General features: G+C 39.9%; 1 protein-coding gene across 1 annotated transcript; it reads left to right on the forward strand.

Annotated features, from left to right (window-relative positions):
• The first annotated feature begins 1,423 nt into the window (after positions 1 to 1,423).
• Positions 1,424 to 22,256, forward strand: LOC139446435 (uncharacterized). The gene is made up of 6 exons (XM_071227761.1): positions 1,424 to 1,726; positions 14,904 to 14,991; positions 19,089 to 19,288; positions 20,327 to 20,412; positions 21,036 to 21,246; positions 22,137 to 22,256. Exons 1-6 carry the CDS (start codon positions 1,424 to 1,426, stop codon positions 22,254 to 22,256), a joined length of 1,008 nt encoding a protein of 335 aa, XP_071083862.1.
• Positions 22,257 to 23,473: the final 1,217 nt, after the last annotated feature.

The raw sequence follows: 23,473 nt of genomic DNA on the forward strand, positions 1-23,473 counted from the left end.
CCATTAACCCCATGGGGGTCAGAAAGTATACGAAAAGTAGGCATCCCCATGGGCACCAACTGTGCTCACGTTCTGGTCGATCTGTTTATGCATATGATCTGATATCAATAATGGTCAAATAGCCTCATCTGTTTCATGTTTAGATCTATGCCTAAAGATTCCAAAATAAGAGTGACATAAACATATCTACAAGATTGTGTGACAAAAAGGATGACTTCAACTTTCCTCATTACGTGGAAGGAATATTCCAGCAACTCCAGCCTTTGGTGTTCACATTTCACTGTAAGAAGGGAGCAGTGTTGTGCAACCACCTTGTTAATTCTTTTTAATTTCACAAGTTTAAGGTACAATTCAGCATACTCTTTCTATGCAGATTTCAAAGAGCATCATGGGGACTCTTGCTGAAAACTTGTTTGATCAGGGTTACAACTTTCAAGGCCATAGTAAAGCTTTCAAACAGTTTAATGGTAGTGTGTACTAGCGGGCAAGGCTCCAGTTAGGGCAGCAAACACAGAACAGGCTACTGGGATGTGAGTTGACAGCTGACTTTATTTTATGTGCAATGCACAATGTTTCTGAACTATGAAATGTGCATAAAAATACAATGAAAATATCTAATAGATGAAATAAAACAAACATATCACATACAAAATATTGAGAACAGATGACCTTCATCTTGAAACTCTACTGTTCCATGTGTGCTATATGGTGAGTGAGTTGGGTGAAAAGCCCGAAGTGATGCAGGTCTCAGACGTTTACCACTTCGGTGAAACCCACGAGCACGGGTATGGTGCTGACAAACCTAGAAACATAATTGGGTCGAACTGGGATTCGAACCTACAATCATAGGTTTCTGGCGTGCCCAAGGGACGCAACTCTGCACAGCGATTCGCGGCGCCTTAGACGACTGGGTCACCCGTGCCCCCCTTGTGTGCTATATGGAACCTGGGTCAAAGATGATGCTGTGTGCCAAATTTGAACAATCGATTACCATATGTTTTTGATGTACGTGTATATGATATATAACATGTACGTCTACCATCAATTTTGGATTTCTATTTTTGCAGGGTATATTAGCAGCAATGGACCCAAAGGCCGAATATGCGACTACCAACATTTCAATTCTTCATTATACCATGGTTTTGTGTAATATTATCCCTTCTTTAAGTAAACTTCTGATCAATGATAAGGTCATGAATTATACATTGGAGAATGAATGAGTTTCCGATGGTGGAACACATTTGACACCAAATTGATAGTTCCTTCCTTTGTCTTTTTTTTAAAAAGTCAAATGGGTGTATAGATCTTTGTGCGACATTTTGAGATAGATGGTATCCAAATATTGGGTTTCAGCAACAGTCTATGCTTGAAGGTATAACCAACAGGCTACTTTGAAAAGGTCGGCTAAACTGCTTTGATTGAAATGGGCCTTTTAAGTGTTGAAGTATTTTTCTTATTATCAGGAAGTTTGGTGCATTGTGACAATTGCTTCAATGAATATTCTGCAATACAGTATAACAGGTACATGGAACACCAGATGTTCAGGAAAGTTGCAACTGATGCTCTCTACTCCTGTGCAGCAGAATGTCTGATGTCCTCCGCCTGTCTGTCCTTCAGTTATGAACTTGAGTCACGCACCTGTTTCCTCAACAGTAACAGCAGTGACCTCGTGGATGTTGTGCATCGACAAGGGTTTGTCTTCAGCAACATCGAAGGCTGGCCCAAGGTAAGTGCTTATACAGTGTCTCGTACAGAATATTGCTGAGTGTGGCGTTAAACAACAAACAAACGAAACATAATGAACATGTGTTTATGAATTACTAACAAAGAGTTACACCCAACTCACTACGAAGGCATTGAATGTTGTTACTTGATCCATGAGCAAGAATCGTACGTGTTTTGGATTTACTTTGCTGATGATTATTTACATATTCCTATATGCGAGAGGTCGGCTTTCGGTGCTTGTTAGGAAGTGACAACATGGAGTTGATAGCTTGCGGTACACACAAGTTTACTTTATACCTGTAGATATACTCTTCAAAAAAGAAAAGAAAAGCGAAGCCAGATTTGTGTGAGGTAGGGAAAATACAGATATACGAGGAACCGTACAAGGTATTGAGCCAAAATGTTGTGGAGAGAACACTTGGTGATTGTAGTCATGTCAGTTATCGGTACGTAGAAAAGTCATAGGTGGTGGTCAGCTACCATCAAAACGCGTATGTCCCCCGTTGGAATCGAAAGCGGCCTGATATCTCCTGCCTATGGAAGAGATGAGTATGCGAATCACATCTTGAGGAATGGTAGCCTACTCGGCCTGCAACGCAAAAGCCAAGTGCTGCAACCTCTGGGGTTGTGAATGACGTCGGCGTTGCCGTCTATCAAATGAATTCCATAGGTGCTCTATCGGGTTCAAATCCGGGAATCTGGAGGGCTAGGGGAGAACATCAACGATGTTGTGTAGACAGGCTCTTGTGAAATGTGTTGTATGCGGTCGAGCGTTGTCCTGCTGGAATACACCGTTGCCGTTGGCTTCAATTGGGAGGACGTGTCGTAGGAAAATTTCATTGATGTATCTTTGAGGTGTAAGATTGCCCTGGATATGAACCAAACCTGTCCTGTCATGATGAGAGATAGCCGCCCACACCATAACGCTACCCCTACCTAACCTGTCCACTTCACGTAAGCAAATTCCGGCGTAACGCTCTCCCCGACGTCTGTAGATCCGTGCTCTTCCATCCCCTCGACGGAAGAGAAATCTTGATTCGTCGTTGAACCAGACATCTCTCCATCGCAGTTGAGGCCATACCCTGTGTTGACGACACCAATGCAGTCGTTGTTGACGATGTTGTTGACTCAATATGACTCGCAGAACAGGGCGTCTTGCTCGTATACCTGCTGCTCTTAAACTGTTTAGTAGCATAGGTAATGATGGTTCTGGACCACTTCCACTGGAGCCAGATTTATATACCTACACTGCTACTACAGAGGGATTTTTTTATGAAAAAATGATGATGCGATTCAATGATCGTCATGATTCGTATTAAAAGAAACATCAATATTAATAAATAATGGATACAATTTACTATAGCCCACGAGGATATTGGAAAGGTATAGGTGCAGTACAAAAATTAGCCACTGCGGCTAAGGATTGGCTAAAGAAACAAGCGATGTGGCAAATATACTTACCAACATCGCGTTATATACCGAGGAAGAAGTTTGATATTTTTACAACGAATAAAGTTCATCAAGCTGACCTCTTGTTTCTTCACCATGATAAGGTAAGACGCAAAACGTATAAATACGCTTTAACCGTAGTGGATGTGGCTAGTGCTACGAGGAGGCTGAGCCATTATCCTCAAAAGATTCAACAGAAGTAGCTAATGCACTGAGTATATATAAACGCGGACCACTAAAATGGTCCAAGTTATTTCAAGTAGATCCTTGTCGCGAGTTTATGGGATCAGTAACTAAACTGTTAACAAAGCACGATGTCGAAATCAGGCGTGGTGAAAAAGAGGCCCACCGTAGTCAAGCTATTGTCGAAAGATTTAACCAGACATTAGCGGAACGTTTGTTTGGCTATCAGTATGGGATTGAAATGAAATCGGAACGATTGAGATCAACCGAATGGGTGACACGATTATCATCTGTTGTATCAGCGTTGAATAATGAAGTAACGAGATTAATCGGGAAGAAACCATCCGATGCGATTAAAATGAAATCTGTGACTTCCGAATCTTCAGCACAGCGGAGAGGCAAAGAACAAAAACTTCCGGATAGAGTAAGCGTAAGATATTTATACCAGCCCGGTGAACTCGAAGTAGGCCAACGTCGCGCAACCGATCCGATTTGGTCCCTTAAGATACATAACATAAGTCGATTGGTTATGAAAGAAGGAGAGCCTATTCTTCATTATCTTAAAGATGGGCCGGGCAGGGCATTTGTACGAGAAGAGTTGCTCATAGTTCCCAACGATACAGTATTACCACCATAACCATAAGCATAGGTAGTTACACCATCATTAGCAATCCATCTCTTTGTATCTAATGGGGATAATGATATCTTGTTCATTCTTAATCCATATATCCTGTGATTGACACTTCTTAAAGAGTTCATCTCGTGTTTGAATGTTCTACCGTTGAATAATGCTTTTTTATACTGTTAGTGTTTGATATGCTTTTTTACCACATACTTCTTAACAGCTTTAGCTTTTCTTATCTCTCCATTATCAGACTTCTTTATAGAGTACATCTTAGGTTTAAATCCGACATACTCCGCTATGGGGGTCCCAGCACATTCATCCTTCATCTTACCTAACACCTTTTTATTTACTACCCTGTGCAGTGGATTATATTTTGGGTAATCGCTCGTGTCCTATATATATCTACCGGTATTTTTTTCTGCCATATCTTTATACACATCCTCGGTTTGTATTTCCATCAACAAAGAATCTGTGTCAATAACACCTCACACCTGTCACCGTACTGCTTCTTAAGTTTGTTGCAATAAAAGTCATACATTAAGTGTTTTGACAAGTCAAGAATACTCATACCAACGTACACCGGTCTGTTGAATTTTATATTACTTTTCTGCATATGTAGTGCGGCTAAGTCGTTATCAAATATCTTGTTTCTGTTAAAAGCCGGACTGGCTATAAGTTTCCTGAGTCTTTCTTCCTCATTAGACTTAACATCAACACGCTTCCTTAGATTCTCCATAGTTTTTCCAAATACTGAGTTATTCATGAGCTTATATAGATTCTTTTCGAAGTCGCTGGTAGCCATCTTTCTTAAATCTGTGTTCAGCCTTATATAGGGCTCCATCCAAGGGCTTTGATCGAACTTAAGAACTCTCTGTATTTTCTTTGGTTTCATGCCTAATGATAGATAAAACTGGAGATTTCTGTAGTGAACTATATATTTTGTCTTCTCCATCAAATTTGGTACGTGTTTTTCTACGTTAGCTAACCTAGTATTGCCCATCAAGGAGTGCTGATATTCCGACATCCAATCTTTATTAACCATTAATCTTTCAGGAGCTAGCGGATAACTGTTATGATCTTTGTGTAACTCTATTGGATATTCCAAGCCAACTTCTAGTATGTACCCTTTATCGGAATCTGTGAGGATTGATATCACATCGATATCATTCACATCGACCCACTCAAAACCACCCGTGGGTAAAGGTTGACTCATAGCCCATCCGTACAAATTGTTGGCGTCGAGATATAATATGTGTGTATCGGGTTTACTCGGATCATATCCTTCCACAAATTTATTATTAGCCTTAGAATACCTTTTCGCCATCATCGAAATACCACCTCTTAATTCTTTCTCAACAAACAAGTTCATATCGTAATCGGTGAGTAATTTTAGTTCTACACCGGTCTTCTTCAACAATGCATCCCACGATAGTCCAGGACTGGAATAGTACCATGCCGGGTCTAAGCTGTATTGTTTTAAACATGTCTTTCAAAATATCTGGAATATATCGGCGAGTAACAGTACGGTTTTTAAGTACAGATCGTGATAATCGCCTAAATTCTTACAACCTAATTTATCACACACCGTCATAGCGTGTTTATAATCGACATCGGTTATTTTAGATTCTGTTAACGTACTATAGAATGATTCAAGGGGTGGTAATTTAGTTTCGTCGGATATAGACCACTTATCCATATATTCGTAAGGATGTACACCTTTTCTCAGCAATAAATGCCGTGTTAAGCGATCAATATATTGATTTGTTATTGCAAAGTCATCGGGATTGTTCGCATTAGCTAAATTGTCCAGGGAAGATAACAGAAAGTGAACAGAGAAATGAGTCCATTACTTTGTTTTGTTCTAGCTTTTCCCATCCTTGTCCATATAATGTATAGTTTTAGTCAACGAGAATGATATGTATTGAGAATTCATTATTAGTTTCAAGTTACATTCGTTATGCACGGCTTCCCGATAATTACCCGTGACGTGACAATGATCTCTTACGGAATCCCCATTGAGTGGTTTATATTACAAACATGACAACTCGTTGACTTCTTATAGGCCCTCCAATCATCCCTCGTCATACACATGGGTTTCTTACGCGGTAAATTTTCCGTGATTATTCTCTCTTCATTTTGTAAGTATTCTAGGAACTTTCCCGCTGCAACGGGACCTCTATAAATCACGGGCGGCTTTGTTTTCCCATCATACCTTACAACTATATATCCAAACCCACAAGGAATATGTTCTTGAACTTTGTACAAAAAACCTACATTCAGTATTGTGTTCGGTATTTTTTTTATAGGTTTGATAAGTGCTTCGAAGTCAGCGTAAATTATATACGGCATTTGATTACAATAATGTTCAAATTTTAATATATTTTTTCCCTCTTCAGGCATATCAATCCTGATAGCAGTTTGCCCAACACCTCTGCAGTCTTCTTTATGCGCTTCTAATACATCCTGTCCTCTTGTACCAATGCAGGCATCTTTCGCAGAAATATTTCTTTCTCGCATGTTTTGTTTGATCGTATAATAGCCCGTTTAAACTCTTTATCCATGTATTATGATATTTACCATCTTTTTCGATTAGAAATGAATTGATTTTGGGAATATGTTCTGGGGCGGAGCTTATCCTGTGTACAACAATTCCTTTAGAAGAATGTTCGAAAACATTTATAGCTAAATTATTTTGCTTTTCCACCTTATTAATTTGTGAGATTGGTGTAAGTTCGTGTATACCATCAAAGTTGAGTCCATCGTTTTGGGGATAACTCGAAGAACTATCTGGATGTTTGTCAGTGGTGAACAATGCAGATCTTATCGTAATTCTTAAACAGCCATCACCTTTATTTTTTACACTTACTATAGCTTTTTTCTTCTTATAATACGGGGGTAAACCTATATAAGATCCACCTTTGAAAGGCATATAATTTGCTATATCTAAATATAAACTATCGATTTTATCTACATCCCCAACCCGAACCTCTATTAGTCCAACGTTCTAAAGTTTCTTGTATCCGTTGAATTGATGCATCTAATGATGCGCTTATAGTATCAGATTCGGTTATAACTTCTTGATTACACCGGAAATTAGGTTCGGTATATATTAAGCGTCATTTTTACTCAATGACATTTTAACCGTTAGCTGGTATTTCATACTAAATAAATCATCTAACTCCTCGTTAATTTTGCTCGATACGATGGGCTCAACATCATTAACATCCATGTTTGAATTATTACCCATCTTACAACCTCTTAGACATTTACCTACGCCGTCTGTGGGTACAAATCTTAACTCAACGGGTTGATTATTTTTATCATCTGGTTGATTTTTATCAACATCATCTGGTTGATTTCAGTAAAGCGATCAATTCAGCTTTCCTCATTCGAGAATAATCTCTCAGCCACCTTTTTTCGCTTGAGCTTTGAGTTCTCTAACAGTCTGGGGTTTGTTGTATTCCAAACTGAGTAAATCAATCAATTCAGCTTTTCTCATTCGAGAATAACCACGTGGTAGACCACGTTGCTCCGAGATTTGGAAAGCGAACACGAAGTGTTTGATTCTGATCGGGGTGGTGTTAAAGAGTGGGTAAAAAAGCATTTAAAAGCATTAGGAGAAGCACTGGGAAAGCTCGCACTTCCCGGTATAATAGGGAGTATTGTTTCCTGGCTCTTGAATTTATTAGCAAAGACCACCACTTGGCTTAGTCAAAACTTGTGGGCTGTTGTATTTATCCGTTAAAGGTTATTTATCCAAATCATTGGTAAACCAGCCACGACTCCACCTACTATAAGCGCTTTTTTTTCATTGATATGTTATTGATTTTTAGTGGCAATATGTGGTGGCACTTGTGGTTGTGCGTCAGTAGATGGCTGTTTCGGTGACTGTGGTTTTACTATTCCCGTTTCGCCTGTGTTTGTTTGCGTTATTAATTCGGTGTTAATATCTGAATTTATACCTGTTTTTTTGTTGATCGGTAGCAATAACAATTTTATTATTATAGCCTATCACTTGACCGATCTTAAGTTCCATATTACACGGAGACATGTATAGTCCTGCCCCTTAAACGTAGTCTACTTTGGATTGAGCGTACTGTAATACATCTTGATAACGTTTTATAGAAGATGGTATGTCAACTGGTGAATTAATAGCATCCTCTACGTTTGCGACAAACCGTTTTTGCGCATCGAGCACCGTCCAAGAACCAATTATTCCTGTTCGTGTTTGCGATTGTGCACCAAGAATTACCCATACATAAGTTCCTATTGATTCATTAACTCTTACAACTCCTGGGTTTGTAAAATTATTTTCTGTTTTATCATAAAGAAATTCATTCCAAGCGTTTGCTTTAGTGTTTAGTTGTACAAATTTTGTATAAGCTAAACCACTCTTAAAGCTCATAAGATCTCCTCTCCAATCGTTACTCGAAAGTTCCCAGCCATGATAAAGATTATGCATTCTTACAAAAAGGTTGTTTGTCTGTAACAACGTAAATGGATCGAATGATTGATCATCACTTTCTTCTTTGACATTTTTTTCCCACTGTACGGAACACCTAGACCGTTGTTAAGTCCTTTAATATGCCAATCCTCACTCGTAGAAGTATTAAATTGCTGACAAAAACGTTCATACGCGAACCTATTGTACTGATTATTTGATGCACTCCATGCAAGATCCTGTAGTAATGGGGCACTAATTTCCTTAAGTATACGTCTAATCTGATATTACACGTGAAATGATAAAACAGACTTATTTAGGTCAAATCCTGGGGCATAAAGAGATACATCACATCCTGTTGTGACACACCATATGGCAAAGTTTAACTGGTTCTGCCAAAATTGCGTTGGATTGTGGAACCAATCATGCACCATTTTATTGCTAGTTGCCGTGACCCTGTATTTTTCAAAAATATCAGGGAAATGAACGAAAACTTAGCACCAGAGGCACTTACTAAAATCGACTGATACATAATGTAAGTTGATTTCATATTTAAGTTATGATATAGTATCTTTGTATATTTCGTCCCTTGGACACGCCAGAAACCTATGATTGTGGGTTCGAATCCCGGTTCGCCCCAATAATGTTTCTAGGTTTGTCAGCACCATACACGTGCTCGTGGGTTTCACCGAAGTGGTAAACGTCTGAGACCTGCATCACTTCGGGCTTTCCTTACTATCAATACTGCTTCATACTATCAATAACTCGGCTGGACAACTTGAAGTCACAACTTGTAACGTATTACCCGCGGTGGACCAATATAAGTGCTGCGAGAAAAAATAATATGGTTTTACTAGTTGAAACCAATAAAGTAATCAAAACCATCATTATACCTGGTGGGTATTACAGCATATGCTCACTCAATGATGAAATTTTTAAGCCTTTGGGAGCTAGTCTCACACAAAATGAGTCTAATGGGATGCTGATTTTAACCCCTGGAGAAAAGGGTGTAATTCTTCTCCCGTACTTCGAAGATACACTTTGATTTCCTAGACAAAAAGAATTAAGACAACCCAACGAAACATCGCATGGAGTTAAATTACCTGATTTAGTTCCCTATAAAGAGTTGTGCATCCATATTGATCAGATCAATACAACGGATAATATTCAACTCGAAAGTCGTTCAACTCTACTAAGAGTTATTCCAGTCAAAGATGAAAAATAATATAGCGGTAGAACAGAATCATTACAATATATCAATTTAAAGCGGGGCATTATTTCAGATCTCAATTTTTTTGTATTAGATGTAAAACATCAACCTGTACATATAGGATACTTGAGTGTAGCGCTTCATATTATAAATAATGGTTGATTCATTGGGGCCCTGGAGCGAATAACCTTAGACAATGTAATACAATTGCGCTTTCCGATCTTGGGGACACAGATGGATTTGGCAAACCCAGTACCAATGGTAAGTTATATGCTTTACACTTACAAGATAATGTATACAAGCGGAAAGAAGTTGTATTCACAGGTAATCTAGGAGATTTAAGTGATGTCGAGGTTAGTAGACTCAATAAAATCACTTCATACAATCTTACTCACAACGATGATAATAAATGGACTATGGTCGAAGAAAAAATCGAGTGGCTACTGAATATTGTCATTGCCCCACCATATGTGATGATGGGTAAGGGACATCAACTCTTACAACTCCAGGGTCTGTAAAATTATTTTCTGTTTTATCATAAAGAAATTCATTCCAAGCGTTTGCTTTAGTGTTTAGTTGTACAAATTTTGTATAAGCTAAACCACTCTTAAAGCTCATAAGATCTCCTCTCCAATCGTTACTCGAAAGTTCCCAGCCATGATAAAGATTATGCATTCCTACAAAAACCCATTCAACCCAACTCACTCACTCACTCACTCTTTGTATATTTAATATGTATGTTACACTCCCGGGAATAACAAATGGCCAGTCTATTCAACTGCTTCATACTATCAATAACTCGGCTGGACAACTTGAAGTCACAACTTGTAACGTATTACCCGCGGTGGACCAATATAAGTGCTGCGAGAAAAAATAATATGGTTTTACTAGTTGAAACCAATAAAGTAATCAAAACCATCATTATACCTGGTGGGTATTACAGCATATGCTCACTCAATGATGAAATTTTTAAGCCTTTGGGAGCTAGTCTCACACAAAATGAGTCTAATGGGATGCTGATTTTAACCCCTGGAGAAAAGGGTGTAATTCTTCTCCCGTACTTCGAAGATACACTTTGATTTCCTAGACAAAAAGAATTAAGACAACCCAACGAAACATCGCATGGAGTTAAATTACCTGATTTAGTTCCCTATAAAGAGTTGTGCATCCATATTGATCAGATCAATACAACGGATAATATTCAACTCGAAAGTCGTTCAACTCTACTAAGAGTTATTCCAGTCAAAGATGAAAAATAATATAGCGGTAGAACAGAATCATTACAATATATCAATTTAAAGCGGGGCATTATTTCAGATCTCAATTTTTTTGTATTAGATGTAAAACATCAACCTGTACATATAGGATACTTGAGTGTAACGCTTCATATTATAAATAATGGTTGATTCATTGGGGCCCTGGAGCAAATAACCTTAGACAATGTAATACAATTGCGCTTTCCGATCTTGGGGACACAGATGGATTCGGCAAAACCCAGTACCAATGGTAAGTTATATGCTTTACACTTACAAGATAATGTATACAAGCGGAAAGAAGTTGTATTCACAGGTAATCTAGGAGATTTAAGTGATGTCGAGGTTAGTAGACTCAATAAAATCACTTCATACAATCTTACTCACAACGATGATTATAAATGGACTATGGTCGAAGAAAAAATCGAGTGGCTACTGAATATTGTCATTGCCCCACCATATGTGATGATGGGTAAGGGACATCAATTAACTAAGATAATAAATAGTGGGATTGTACTCGGGGCTTATATTCCCTCAAAACAAAAAAGTGTGTTAGTTGCCTCACTACCAGAAAACCCAGGTCTTATGTTATTGAGCCGTCATGCTGTAAAAAATGTTAGTTTAAATTTGGTTACTGAATTCAATGATATAAAACAGAACTTGAGTGCTATACCTAACCCTTCTATACTAATCATTGAAGTATTGTTTGGGGATGCATCGGTAGATGCCTTCAAGATGTTACCAGGTCTATCAATTAAATGGCAAAGGAAACACGAGCGTCGACGTTGTAGAATAATTTATGTGTGAGTATCACCAATTGCAACCTTTGTTAGGGGGTCCAAGTTAATAAAGGTGGAAGCATTTCGTTTACTAAGATATTTATACCACATAATATACATTTAATAAGGTTGATGTATACTCTCAAAACATTTAAGAAAGATCAATTAAAGACTATTATATGATATAATAATATACGTTATGAGTTTATATCCGGTGCTCGATGAAGCATCTGAAAAGATGGATACTGTTGATGGATTTCGATTACATCAAATCACCGACATAAAACATCGAACAGAGAAGGAGAGGGACTTTTGACTTGGATTGTTTAAAAAGTATCACAGAGCTGTGAATGTTCTTGACGGAGTTGACACTGCGCTTGTAACAGCTGGCATGGGACTCGGTGTAGCCGGTGTTGGTTTGTTATCAACTATAAACGCCGCGCGTATCGTACTTGGTATGGAAGTAGCGGCCGGAGTCTCAGGACTGGCAGGAATAGGGATAAAATTCATTTCTCTTAAGTTGCAAAAGAAAGCATTAAAACATGATAATATTCGGACACTGGCCAAAGCAAAGTTGAACAGCATTGAGGATCATATTTCAACAGTGCTGGCTGATTGTGAGATATCCGAGGAGGAGTTTCGTTTAGTTTTGTCAGAACTAACCAAATACAATACTATGAAGCAGGAGATTCGATCAAATTCTCATAAGACCAGTAGTATTTGTGAAGATGAAAGAAAAAAATTCATAGAACAGGGGAGACAACAAGCGCGTCAATTATTCTATGCCAAAACCAAAGAACTGGTTGGAGATTAAAAATAGATTGTTTCCTATCGTTGGATCACATTTAAACGAATGCTTACACAAGTCTATAATAATGTCAAACCAATCAAATACGGTCATCAATTGAATCTTTCCAATTTCGAAAAAGAGTATGTAGTCTGGTCTCCTAGTAAAATTAATGAAGAACTTAGCAAAAATATCAAACTTCGCTTGTTTCTTTGGCCAATCCTTGGCCACATCTTTAGATACCTTAGCCGCGGTGGCTAATTTTGGTATTGCTCCTTTACCTTTCTAATACCCTAGCGGACTATCGTAAATTTGATCCATTATTCATCTATATTGATGATTCTTTTTATACAAATCATGACAATCGTTGAATCGCATCATCATTTTGACATAAAAAAATCCCTCTGTAGTGGTGGTATAGGTGTATAAATCTGGATCCAGTGGAAGTGGCCCAGAACCGTCATTACCTATACTACTGGTTTCGTACGGTCTGGTCGGGGATTCTGCGCAGTCCGGGTATTTGACATGCGGTTGAAGTGGCTGTGGTCGTCCTTGCACGTAGGTGGCGCAGTAGGATGTAGCGATCTTGGGTGGGGGTGGTTACTCTTGGTCCTCCCGACCTTGGCTGATCACATAGTCTTGTGATAGTGTTAGGCGCTACATTGAAAACCTTAACTACAACTGATCGGGATTCTCCTGCCTGCAAGCGGCCTATGGCGTTGTTTCTTTGCACTTCTGTTACTCTTGGCATGTTTCCGAACTGTCACTTGTCCAGTGTAGCCAGATATAGCAGATGGGCGTGTTTAAAGTCATTATAAACTAATTCAATAAAAATTGAACTGTATTTAACAATATTGCCTACCGCTTCCAGCACTTTATCAATCGTCTAGTATATAAACTTCATATTACAATTACTCTTGGATATAATACCGAAATTAATTTCGACGTACGTTCAAAGACCGGAGTCATTGACCAGAGTAACCTGAGTAATTAAACTGACTAGGTACTATCAGTGCTACTAGCTTGTGTATATTAGCCTGTTGGAAGAACTTACAGGGTGTGATTCCCACAGTTAATGCCTTAATACTTAATCTTTAATATTCAGCTTGGTTGTTATTGCTTTGTGTTCATAAACCGTTAAACTATCAGGTTGTTTATCTATGTCAGTGCCCCTTAATGCAATCGGCCTGTCTATTTATTTAATTTGCCACTTTACGCCCTCTCCAAACACTTTTGACAATTGTGAGTCGGCTCATCGGAGGGTGAGGCGTTACTCTAGCCTTAAGCACCGTGACAAGAAAAGATAACTTAGTAAAACCCTAGTAATTTCAAATGAACCCTACTCATACATTGTGGAATACATCTACCCACCATTCTTATCAATCTGAATTAATAAAAATTTAGTATTATAACTTCCAGTTAACTTTGTTTTTTAACCCTGATAACTCTTGAATATTGACCTTGAAATATACACATGCAAAGAAGCATTTATTGTTGTGTTGGTTCCATCACATTTTGACATATATGACACCTAACCTTATGCCTTAATAAATATGTGTTTCATCACCAATCACAGTGAGACTACATTACTATATATTCATAAGCAAAATATTGGAAAATTGGCGGTCATGGAATTTCAGTGCTGGCGGTCTGTGTTGGGTCGACGGCCGACATCTTCCCAAGGCAAGAGAGTTAACTGACTATGAAAGTCCAGTTTCCACCCTTGGTGTTATATTTTGGCCGGACTAATGAGTCTATGCATAGTCCAATCAAAATCGCGCACCAAAATCAAAATCCGGTTTGTAAACTGTCGTGCAGATTTCGATTGCTTGAAGGATTTGCAAAGCATGTCCATCGCCAATTCGTTGTCAGCAGATATTTTCCAAATCCTTTCATGTTTTTAATCCAGGTGCTCACGTGATTTGATGCATTTCGTGATGTAAGACCCGTTTTATCACAATATAGATCTTGATTATCGATCAGATCATCCTGACTGGGCGCAACCATTTTGTGTGAAGCAAACGCAAGTGATATGAGAGGTGGAATCTGATTGGTCCATAGGAGAGGCTTAGAAGGGACATAATTGGAAATAGCGCAACGATCGAGTCCAGTTATTCAAGCCTAGTTCGGCAAGGGTGGAAACTGGACTTTTAAAGTCAGTTAACTCTCTTGCCTCAGGAAGATGATGACCGAGTGCTGTGGGAGAGAATCCTCGACTCTCCCCGATATGGATTCTTACTCTGTCATCACCAGTCACATGCACTACGAGTCGACAAACGTCTACGATCATATTTTCCTCACGTTTAGCAGGGACAGGACTGACATATTTTGCTCTTTGAAAACAGACCATGCTAATGGTCAACTCGTAAATAGCCTCCTTTATTCACTTAGTTTAGCTGAATGTCTTCAGTAGAAGCCTAAAATAGCTGTGGATATGTTTTATCTTTCTAGTATCTCGTTGGTGGGTGTACCAAGGCGTCATTTCCTGCGACATCAAGGTGCGAAGCAAATCGCCTGGGCGTCGCAACTTCTATGCCAGGTAATAACTGCAATACCATATCACTTATCCATGAAATTTATAAAACATTATATCATACCCCAATAACCACATGTATGAAAGTTAGATACTGGAAAAGGGACTTTCTTTTTCAGGTGCATGTCGGCAGGTTACATAAAACGGAATGTTTATTCAAGAGACGCATTCAGTAACTGCTGGAGGAATGTACTTTTCAATTACTGATATTGTGGATGATGGACATAATATGTCCAACGTTTTGATGAACTTTTTACCTAACGAACAAAAGAAACGTCACCAAACTAACCTAAAATTTAGACACGATGGGTCAAACCCCAAATAGTGTTACAAAATGGCTGAGAATCAACCAGAACAGTTTACTGATTAATGCACATGCTGCCATATTCAGATCAGTGGAAATTCAGTTTTCCGTGAAAATGCTGCTTCACGTGCAGCATGCCAACCAACAAAGATACGAGTATAAAAGAAACGATGTACTGTGCATTCACATCCAAACAGTTGTTCTGTCACAACTACTATGCCAAGAATAGGCTAGAAGTGTAGGATCAAAACCGAGGGCAAGTTTTTGATGTCACTTATGAACTGATCAAATAATATGATTTAGAAATAATTTTACTAATTGGTATTAACATGACTTCATTGATATTTACTGTTGAGCGTTTAACTGCAATACTCTGGGAGTACATCCACGCGCTGCACGTGACGCACGCGCTTCAGGCCCGTTGTAACAATGAGCGCACGTGGTTCAAGCCAGTCGAATGAATTCAACTGAAGAGGATGGACGCAGACAACAAAGATATATTTCTGACGCAGTCAGTTTTTAAAGAATCGGCATCCTGTGCTGAAGAAGACAAGGAAAGTGATGACTTTAAATTCCGTTTAGGAGATCGACTCTCCGAGCGTGAAATAACCTTACAAGTTACCATCAAAAGACTGTGCAAGACGTCCGGTATTGAGGGCATGAAGATAAACCATTCCTTGAGAGCCACGGCAGCCACTCGATTGTATCAAGGTGACGTTGATGAACAAATGATTTGCGAAATTACCGGTAGGTTGAAAAACATTTTAGTCCTGCAGTAATAAGAAATTGTTATTCAGCAAAAGTCATAACATATCAAAGAAATATTTTTTCCAAACCAGTAAGATGCTCTTTTTTATTTATGATAAATATGGTAATATTGGTATTTTTGGAATCTGTAATAGTTTTTAAGTGTATTTGTATGCTGTATGTGTAATACTTTCAGTAATCTGAACAATTTGTTTCAGGACATCGGAGCGATGCCGTTCGAAATTACAAGAGAACTTCTGACCACCAAAAGGCAACGGTCTCTGACATACTTAGTATGTAAAAAAAAATGAACTCGCCATCACGTGAAGAAGCTGATCCGAAAAGAGCAGATGACCAAAGACCTGAAGACAAACTAAATCGAGCTGTGATGCTCAATTTCAATTTCAACTAATATCAATAAATAGTTGAGCCATGTTCTGTTGTGTTTTTTTCATGCAGAAAGGTAATTCAATACAGAGGGTATTCTTCGGGACAAAAACCAGGCTTTCAGTAGAAAATCTCCCGGGATTTCTTGCAGAAAGCCCGGGGCTTACCCTGGGAATGCCCGGGGCTTACTCTGGGAATGCCCGGTAAACTACCAGTAGAGGTTTAGTCGGTAAAAGAAGACCCTGGCGAGACAATAGAGTGACGTCACTAGAGGTTTATATTGGAGAGAATAAAACGTTTGTATGATATGTCAAGGATCAACGCGTGACCTTGTCACTATGGGTTTTGACGAATTACAGTAACCAGGCTCATATGCCTTTATAGGCAGACTGGGTGGGTGGGAATAGGCCTTGTAGTGGCAGACCACCCTTATGACTGGGTGGACGTGAATAGGCCTTGTAGGGGCAGACCACCCTCATGACTGGGTGGACGGGGATAGGCCTTGTAGTGGCAGACCACCCTTATGACTGGGTGGACGTGAATAGGCCTTGTAGGGGCAGACCACACTTATAACTGGGTGGACGGGGATAGGCCTTGTAGTGGCAGACCACCACTTCAGTCGAGAGAGAATGTTCTATTCAGAGTGACATTCCACTTCGCTCAGGCATTCAACATAAAGAGCATAAAGGATAAACTATTCAGATTTACATTCCAATTCATTTTAGATAAGTGAATAGTTTACATCGAAACAATTTTCAAAATGATTGAACATTTTTTTCAACACGGCTGACACACAACGTGATCAAGTCTCCCTATTACAAAGCGGCAGCCAATATTCATGCAAGGATAAGGAATGACTGAGGTATTGTTCCCATCTAGGTCAATCAGCATAACGAGTGTCCCGTCCATTCATTGACCCGGATGTCGGATGGGGCCCACAGTAGTTATTAACGCATTATCCCTAAACAGGGTACTGTAACTTAAACATAGGTTACCGTAAGGGGGAGGGTTATTTCTGTTAGACCTTTTACGGTGGTATATCACAGTATAGGATAGAGGCAAGTAAATTGAAGACAGTAAACTTAAACATACTCTCAACGAGTCACACCGGTTCTAAAGTCGTGCGTTATAAGGGATACATTTTTATTTTGAAGATATCTGTGTTTTGCAAATTTCAACTCTAGCGGTGAGATTATGACTTTATGTAATGTTTACCAACTACTGGAATCATTTATGTTTTCATTGAAAACTATTTTAATTGTAAACCTTCATGAAGAGTATGAAACTATATTCTGAAACTGTTCATGTTTCCTCAATGAAATCTTCAGCTGAAAATAACCGATATTTTAACATTTCATTTCAACCTAGCTTTTACAACATACATACATTCATTTATCATATGTTCGATGAATATTATATCATGCAAACTCGGTATAATTGAAGAAGGACGTGTTGGCGTAGCGTATTGGTGTGATATTTTGATCGTGTCGTTATCCGCTTCTTCTGACTTTCCGCTTTTGCGTAACCGTTCGAGCAATTTCTCCTATCATTGCATGAAAATATTTTATTTATGTAAACATCGCTACAACTCTTCGCGCTCTACATGTAGTTTTTCATTGATGAACGTAGTGAGTGAGTGAGTGAGTGAGTTGGGTTTAACGCCGCTTTTAACAGTATTCCAGTTATATCACGGCGTGTCAGCTTAATGTGGGAGGAAAGCCCGAAGTGATGCAGGTCTCAGACGTTTACCTCTTCGGTGAAACCCACGAGCACGGGTATGGTGCTGACAAACCTAGAAACATAATTGGGGCGAACCGGGATTCGAACCCACAATCATAGGTTTCTGGCGTGCCCAAGGGACGCAACTCTGCACAGCGAATCGCGGCGCCTTAGACGACTGGGCCACCCGTGCCCCCGATGAACGTAGTAAACCTCCAGTACTTTCTTCTTCTTTCATCGTCTTTTAGTCCATTGTTGATAGGCATAAACTAATCATAAAATTTTAATTGTTCGCTGAGATCATTCAGGCAATGTCGTTTATTCATTGTTCATTCATTCATGGACTTGATTTGTGCCATTCACCCTGAGTAAGCCTTATACCTTATATTGTTGGTTTCTCATTAAGAAACTGCCTCACGTCAAGTAAGGTGCGATTTTAGCTACGACAAATGACAGCTCTTGTAGAATAAAATAAGACAAACCGTGTGTTCAAACACTGTGAAGAAGCATTGATAGACTGTAGACTGGGGTTCAAAATAATGGTTGTTTGTAAGCAAAAACAAAATATATATTTCTTAGCAGTCGGCTGTGATGATCAATGGTGAATGAGTACATTCTCCTCTTTGTCTCGATGACATGCTACCTATTCATTGAGTAGCTATATCAAGAGACCGAGGACTGTTTCATCCTTTTACGAAAGGGTGAGTTTCTGACATCTGCAGGAATCTACCCCGACTACATTCCAATGGTATTTGTAAAGGCATTTTAAAAAAGGCCGCATTCTTCACATTCTAAACATTCATGCATAATAACCCCGTTCTCATTGTGGCGTCATGCATGTCTATTAGCATAAGACTAGGTCCATGACTATTCATAGGGCACCTGCGGAAGGTGGGATAGGTCCACAAAACCAACTACTAATCCTTGATACATTTCACTTTTCTAGAATTCCGAGGCTGTGGAGACCCCCCTGAAGTAACCGCTGCCAGGGCAGAGTATGACGGACATTACGTGGGAGCTGTGACGAGATACACGTGCACAGGGAACTTCAAACAGTGCAATGACGACACCACTAGTGTCTGTCAGGCTACGGGACTGTGGAGCAGTGTGACTGGCTCATGTGCACAGAACAGGTGGCGCACCCTGGTATGTTGGAGTTCTAGTACTCGTCAGTGTCAGAATGTGACTTTACATATGAATATTGGTTTTCTACATGTATATTACTTCTCTAAATATATCAATTGCAGCTCTGTAGCTACTGGCTTTGATTGCAAATACATGTACATGCTCTTTTAAGACAACATAATTGTCCCGTGTTTGTTGTTTTAACAATCTAAAGGGCAGGTGTCCCTTGTCTCCGTTACAACGTCATGCGGGCAGGGACTACCATTTCCTGAAGCTGGTAATATATGCATAACAGTTGAGCAACACAGTTTGCTCGACCCCCGAAACAGGAAGCCACATCAGGTGTAGAGGCTGTAGTTTGTATGGTTCCTGTCACCGTCCTCCCTCTAACACAAGACGTACTACAGGGCGATAAGGCAACAAACCAGAATGAATCAATGTTCAGAAAGAAAACACTCAAGAAGAGGTTCGAAAGACCACAGACATTGTTTCCAGACCTTCTGAAACGATCATATCAGCTACCTGGAGATCGCGCAGGGCAAGAAATCTGTGAACCAGTGAGAAAGTCGAATAAAAAAAAAGTGTGATGAAAGGGAATTTCACCCCTTCCACCCCACACTGCCCTTGCTGGGAATTGCTTCTTGCGCTTCCGCTTCCGCTTCCGTGTCCAAGTGCCCAGCCAGTGTAAAGGTGCAACGTATCCTCTGTTTTCTGGGCCTGGTATTCATTCCCAATGGAACTTTGTAGAAAGCAAGTGAAGACTGAGCCGTTGGTCAATTCCTTAGTGAGGTCTTTGTTGATGGGGGACATAGATCCTCCTAGCTATGTCAAGGCCACCTTTTTTACCACTTTGAGAGAAACCAGGGAACGTGAATTGAATTCCAAGTATTTAATTTCCCAAGACTATGTCCAGTACGATTATTGGAAGATGTACTTTTGAAAGGTGTGTGGAAAAGTCTGATGGCAGGTCCCGGTAAGTCGGAGATGACGTTTTAGGTACAACCTGTCAATAGAGATGTTGTTTCTTTCCGTTTGTGTATATTTGTGACTATGTTCTAGATGAGCGGCTTCAATGGCGTCTTCCTTTGCGGTTCATCAGACAAGTTCAAGCTGCAGATCAATTTAACACCAACTGTAACTGACAGGTAGTGTACATGCATTTATGTCTGTTTGAGCATTGTTGAACACGTTACAAAAGATGTGATGTATAAATATATATAGAAGTTTGTAAACTGACAGATTTGTCATGCGAACCTCGAGTTAAGTTAGACAAATCATGCATTCTACTTTGTGAGACGTACCTAACACTACCTTGGGTCGGACAGCAAAAAGTAAATTCTGAAAAAAGTATTTTTCTAATCTGTAAAATTGTCCGGTGACCTTCAGAAAGACAGTTAAGAATGTGAGTCTATTCCAGTCGATTGAAGGGTACTTTGAACACATCCAACAGTCACAGGAACCATTTTGTTAACTATTCAACATCACCAACTGACCCATGGTGGTACTGGTGTCGAAAAGGACCCAGTATATTCCATGCATGGTGTAGTCCCTGAACCGAATGAGTGGTTATTATGTGCGAACTAGACAACCTTGTGGTATCAAACCTTGAGAGCGTGGATAGCTGCACATGCTCACAACAACCTATTTGGTTGCTCAAGACTTATTGCAGGTCGTGATGCAGCTGGATATTGATAAAACAACATCACTCAACATCACTGATTGAGTGATCCTCATTGCCCCTTATTGGTCCAATGTACTTTTGTTTCAGAGCTAGTATTTACTTGAGAAATGGTGCAAACGTCTTGTGGATGGTAGAATTTCGATTCCTGTGTCTTATTGATATTTGGTACCACAAACAAACAGTCTTCAACGCCCAAATAAATGACCAGTGGGGTGATCAGATTACTGTGCCTTGGCTGCATCTGATTGCGGGGCAAATGTCTGAGGTTGTGATGTCTCTGGACAGTGGAGTATATATGGTAAGTGTAAGATTGAATAGTGAAGGTGCTGTGAAACGGGGTTTGACGTCGCGTTAGATTTCTTCACGTAAAAAACAACACGCCTGCACGACTGTGTGGCTGCTTGTACTAGTCCGGATTTATGTCGCTTTTATTTTGCTAAGCCCACTGCGATACCATGCTATATGGCTGCCCAACCGAACCAAATTATATTGGCTCTGATGCGACGGTTATTGTTTTATCTCATGAATGCCGAGCGCCAGACAGGGTAACAAGGCGTCCCATCTTTAAACGTCTTTCAGCATGACGCGGCTTGGGGATCGAATCACTGACATTCCACTCTCCAACAAAACTGTTTGATAGGGGGATATACAGGGTAGGCGAAAGAAGGGAGAGTTGGGTATACATGTTAGGTGTAAAAGGGGATAGTGGGGTGTACATGTTGGTTGTAAGACGGGATAGTAGGGTGTACAGGGTAGATGTAAGACGGGATAGTGGGGTGTACAGAGTAGGTGTAATATGGGATAGTGGGGTGTCCAGAGTAGATGTAAGACGGGATGGTGGGGTGTACAGGGTAGATGTAAGACGGGATGGTGGGGTGTACAGGGTAGATGTAAGACGGGATAGTGGGCCACAGATTTGGTTTAAGATGGGATAGTGGGGTGTATATATTAGGTGTAAGACTGGATTCTGAGGTAACAGTTGGGCAACAAACGCTTACTGTGTTAATGAAATTTGTGTGATTGGCGGATGCCACCGAAGGAACAGGACCTATGTCAGTAAGCGTGTGTTGCTCAACGCCAAACCAAGCAATACATTAGTTTGCTTAACACTGGGGTGTGTCCATATTCGACACAGGCCCCTGTATTGAAGATGACATGTTACTGACAACAGTCACTCATCTTTTCCAGCTTGTTGTAGATGGGTTCAGCTTTGATGCCTTCCCCGAGAGACTTCCCGGGATTCAGCCTGATACACTTCAAATCACTGATAACCTCTCCATCACGTCCATTGACATAACAGTGAATTAAGCCATACCCTTTACTCAAGGACTGTGGCTTGCTCGTGTGGCGTTAGCGAACTTTTACCATCGCAATGTACCGATTTCTGCATGAACAAGAGCCATCGACTGTGTTTATCTTAAAGACTCGAACAAATCCTAATTGAGAGATACACATTGTAACTGAACACTTCTAAATGAAAGACGAGTGAGGGGGTGGGGGTGGGGGGTGGGTGGGGGGGGGGTGGGGGGAAGGGTTTATTTTATATTCTCTCTTTGAGAGCTGGGGTTTTGCATGAAGGCTAGATATGTTTTCAGATACAGCTTCAGAACCAGATATTCTATTGATTTAACTATGAGCCGACATATACATTTAGCCAAAAAGGTCTTGCTACAATGTATTTGTTGTGGCTGACAAATTCATTTTTTTAAACGTTCTCAAACATGATATTATTTTCAAGCTTTTTGTGGGTTATTTTTTTTTCTCGATCAAATGGTCGGACCCTAAGTGAGATGATTTTATGTGCGTAACTAATGTATGTGACCGCTTGTCTGGTATTTCTCTATGGTTACTTTGTATTCTCTCAAAATCTGCTTCTTTAATGCTCCAATATTGTTGTATTTTAGCTTAGAGTGAAATATGTGCTCCTTATAGCATTAAATGTACATTGCGTTTGGTATTTGCTCGATCGGCCCAGTCGTCTAAGGCGCCGCAAGTCGCTGTGTAGAGTTGCGTCCCTTGGCCACGCCAGAAATTTATGGTTGTGGGTTCGAATCCCGGTTCGCCCCAATTATGTGTCTAGTTTTTTCAGCACCATACCCGTGCTCGTGGGTTTCACCGAAGTAGTAAACGTCTATGACCTGCATCACTTGGGGCTTTCCTCCCTCGGTAAGCTGACACGCCGTAATATGACTGGAATACTGTTAAAAGCGGCGTTAAACACAACTCACTCACTCAGTCACTATGTACGGAAATAACAGCCTTCGTTTCGGTGACATGTTTGCAAAAGCTAGCTTCAGTGTCTTTAACCAGAAAGAATTAAGCATGGGATATGTGATAATGTATGGTCACATCAAGTCGCAACCGAGCAGAAATTTCACACCCTGCATGTAAAGTTGTCACCGGTGATTTCAATAAAGTGATAATATCTCCCGCATATTGAGTTGGGAGCAGATGTCACGTGTTGCTTAGTGAATTAACGCCACCCACGCACGTTCTCAGCGATATGAAGACGGATGGAATGAAGA

This window comes from Haliotis cracherodii, unplaced genomic scaffold (assembly GCF_022045235.1).
Source record: "Haliotis cracherodii isolate W230 unplaced genomic scaffold, xgHalCrac1.p SCAF_10, whole genome shotgun sequence".
Lineage (NCBI taxonomy): Eukaryota > Metazoa > Mollusca > Gastropoda > Lepetellida > Haliotidae > Haliotis > Haliotis cracherodii.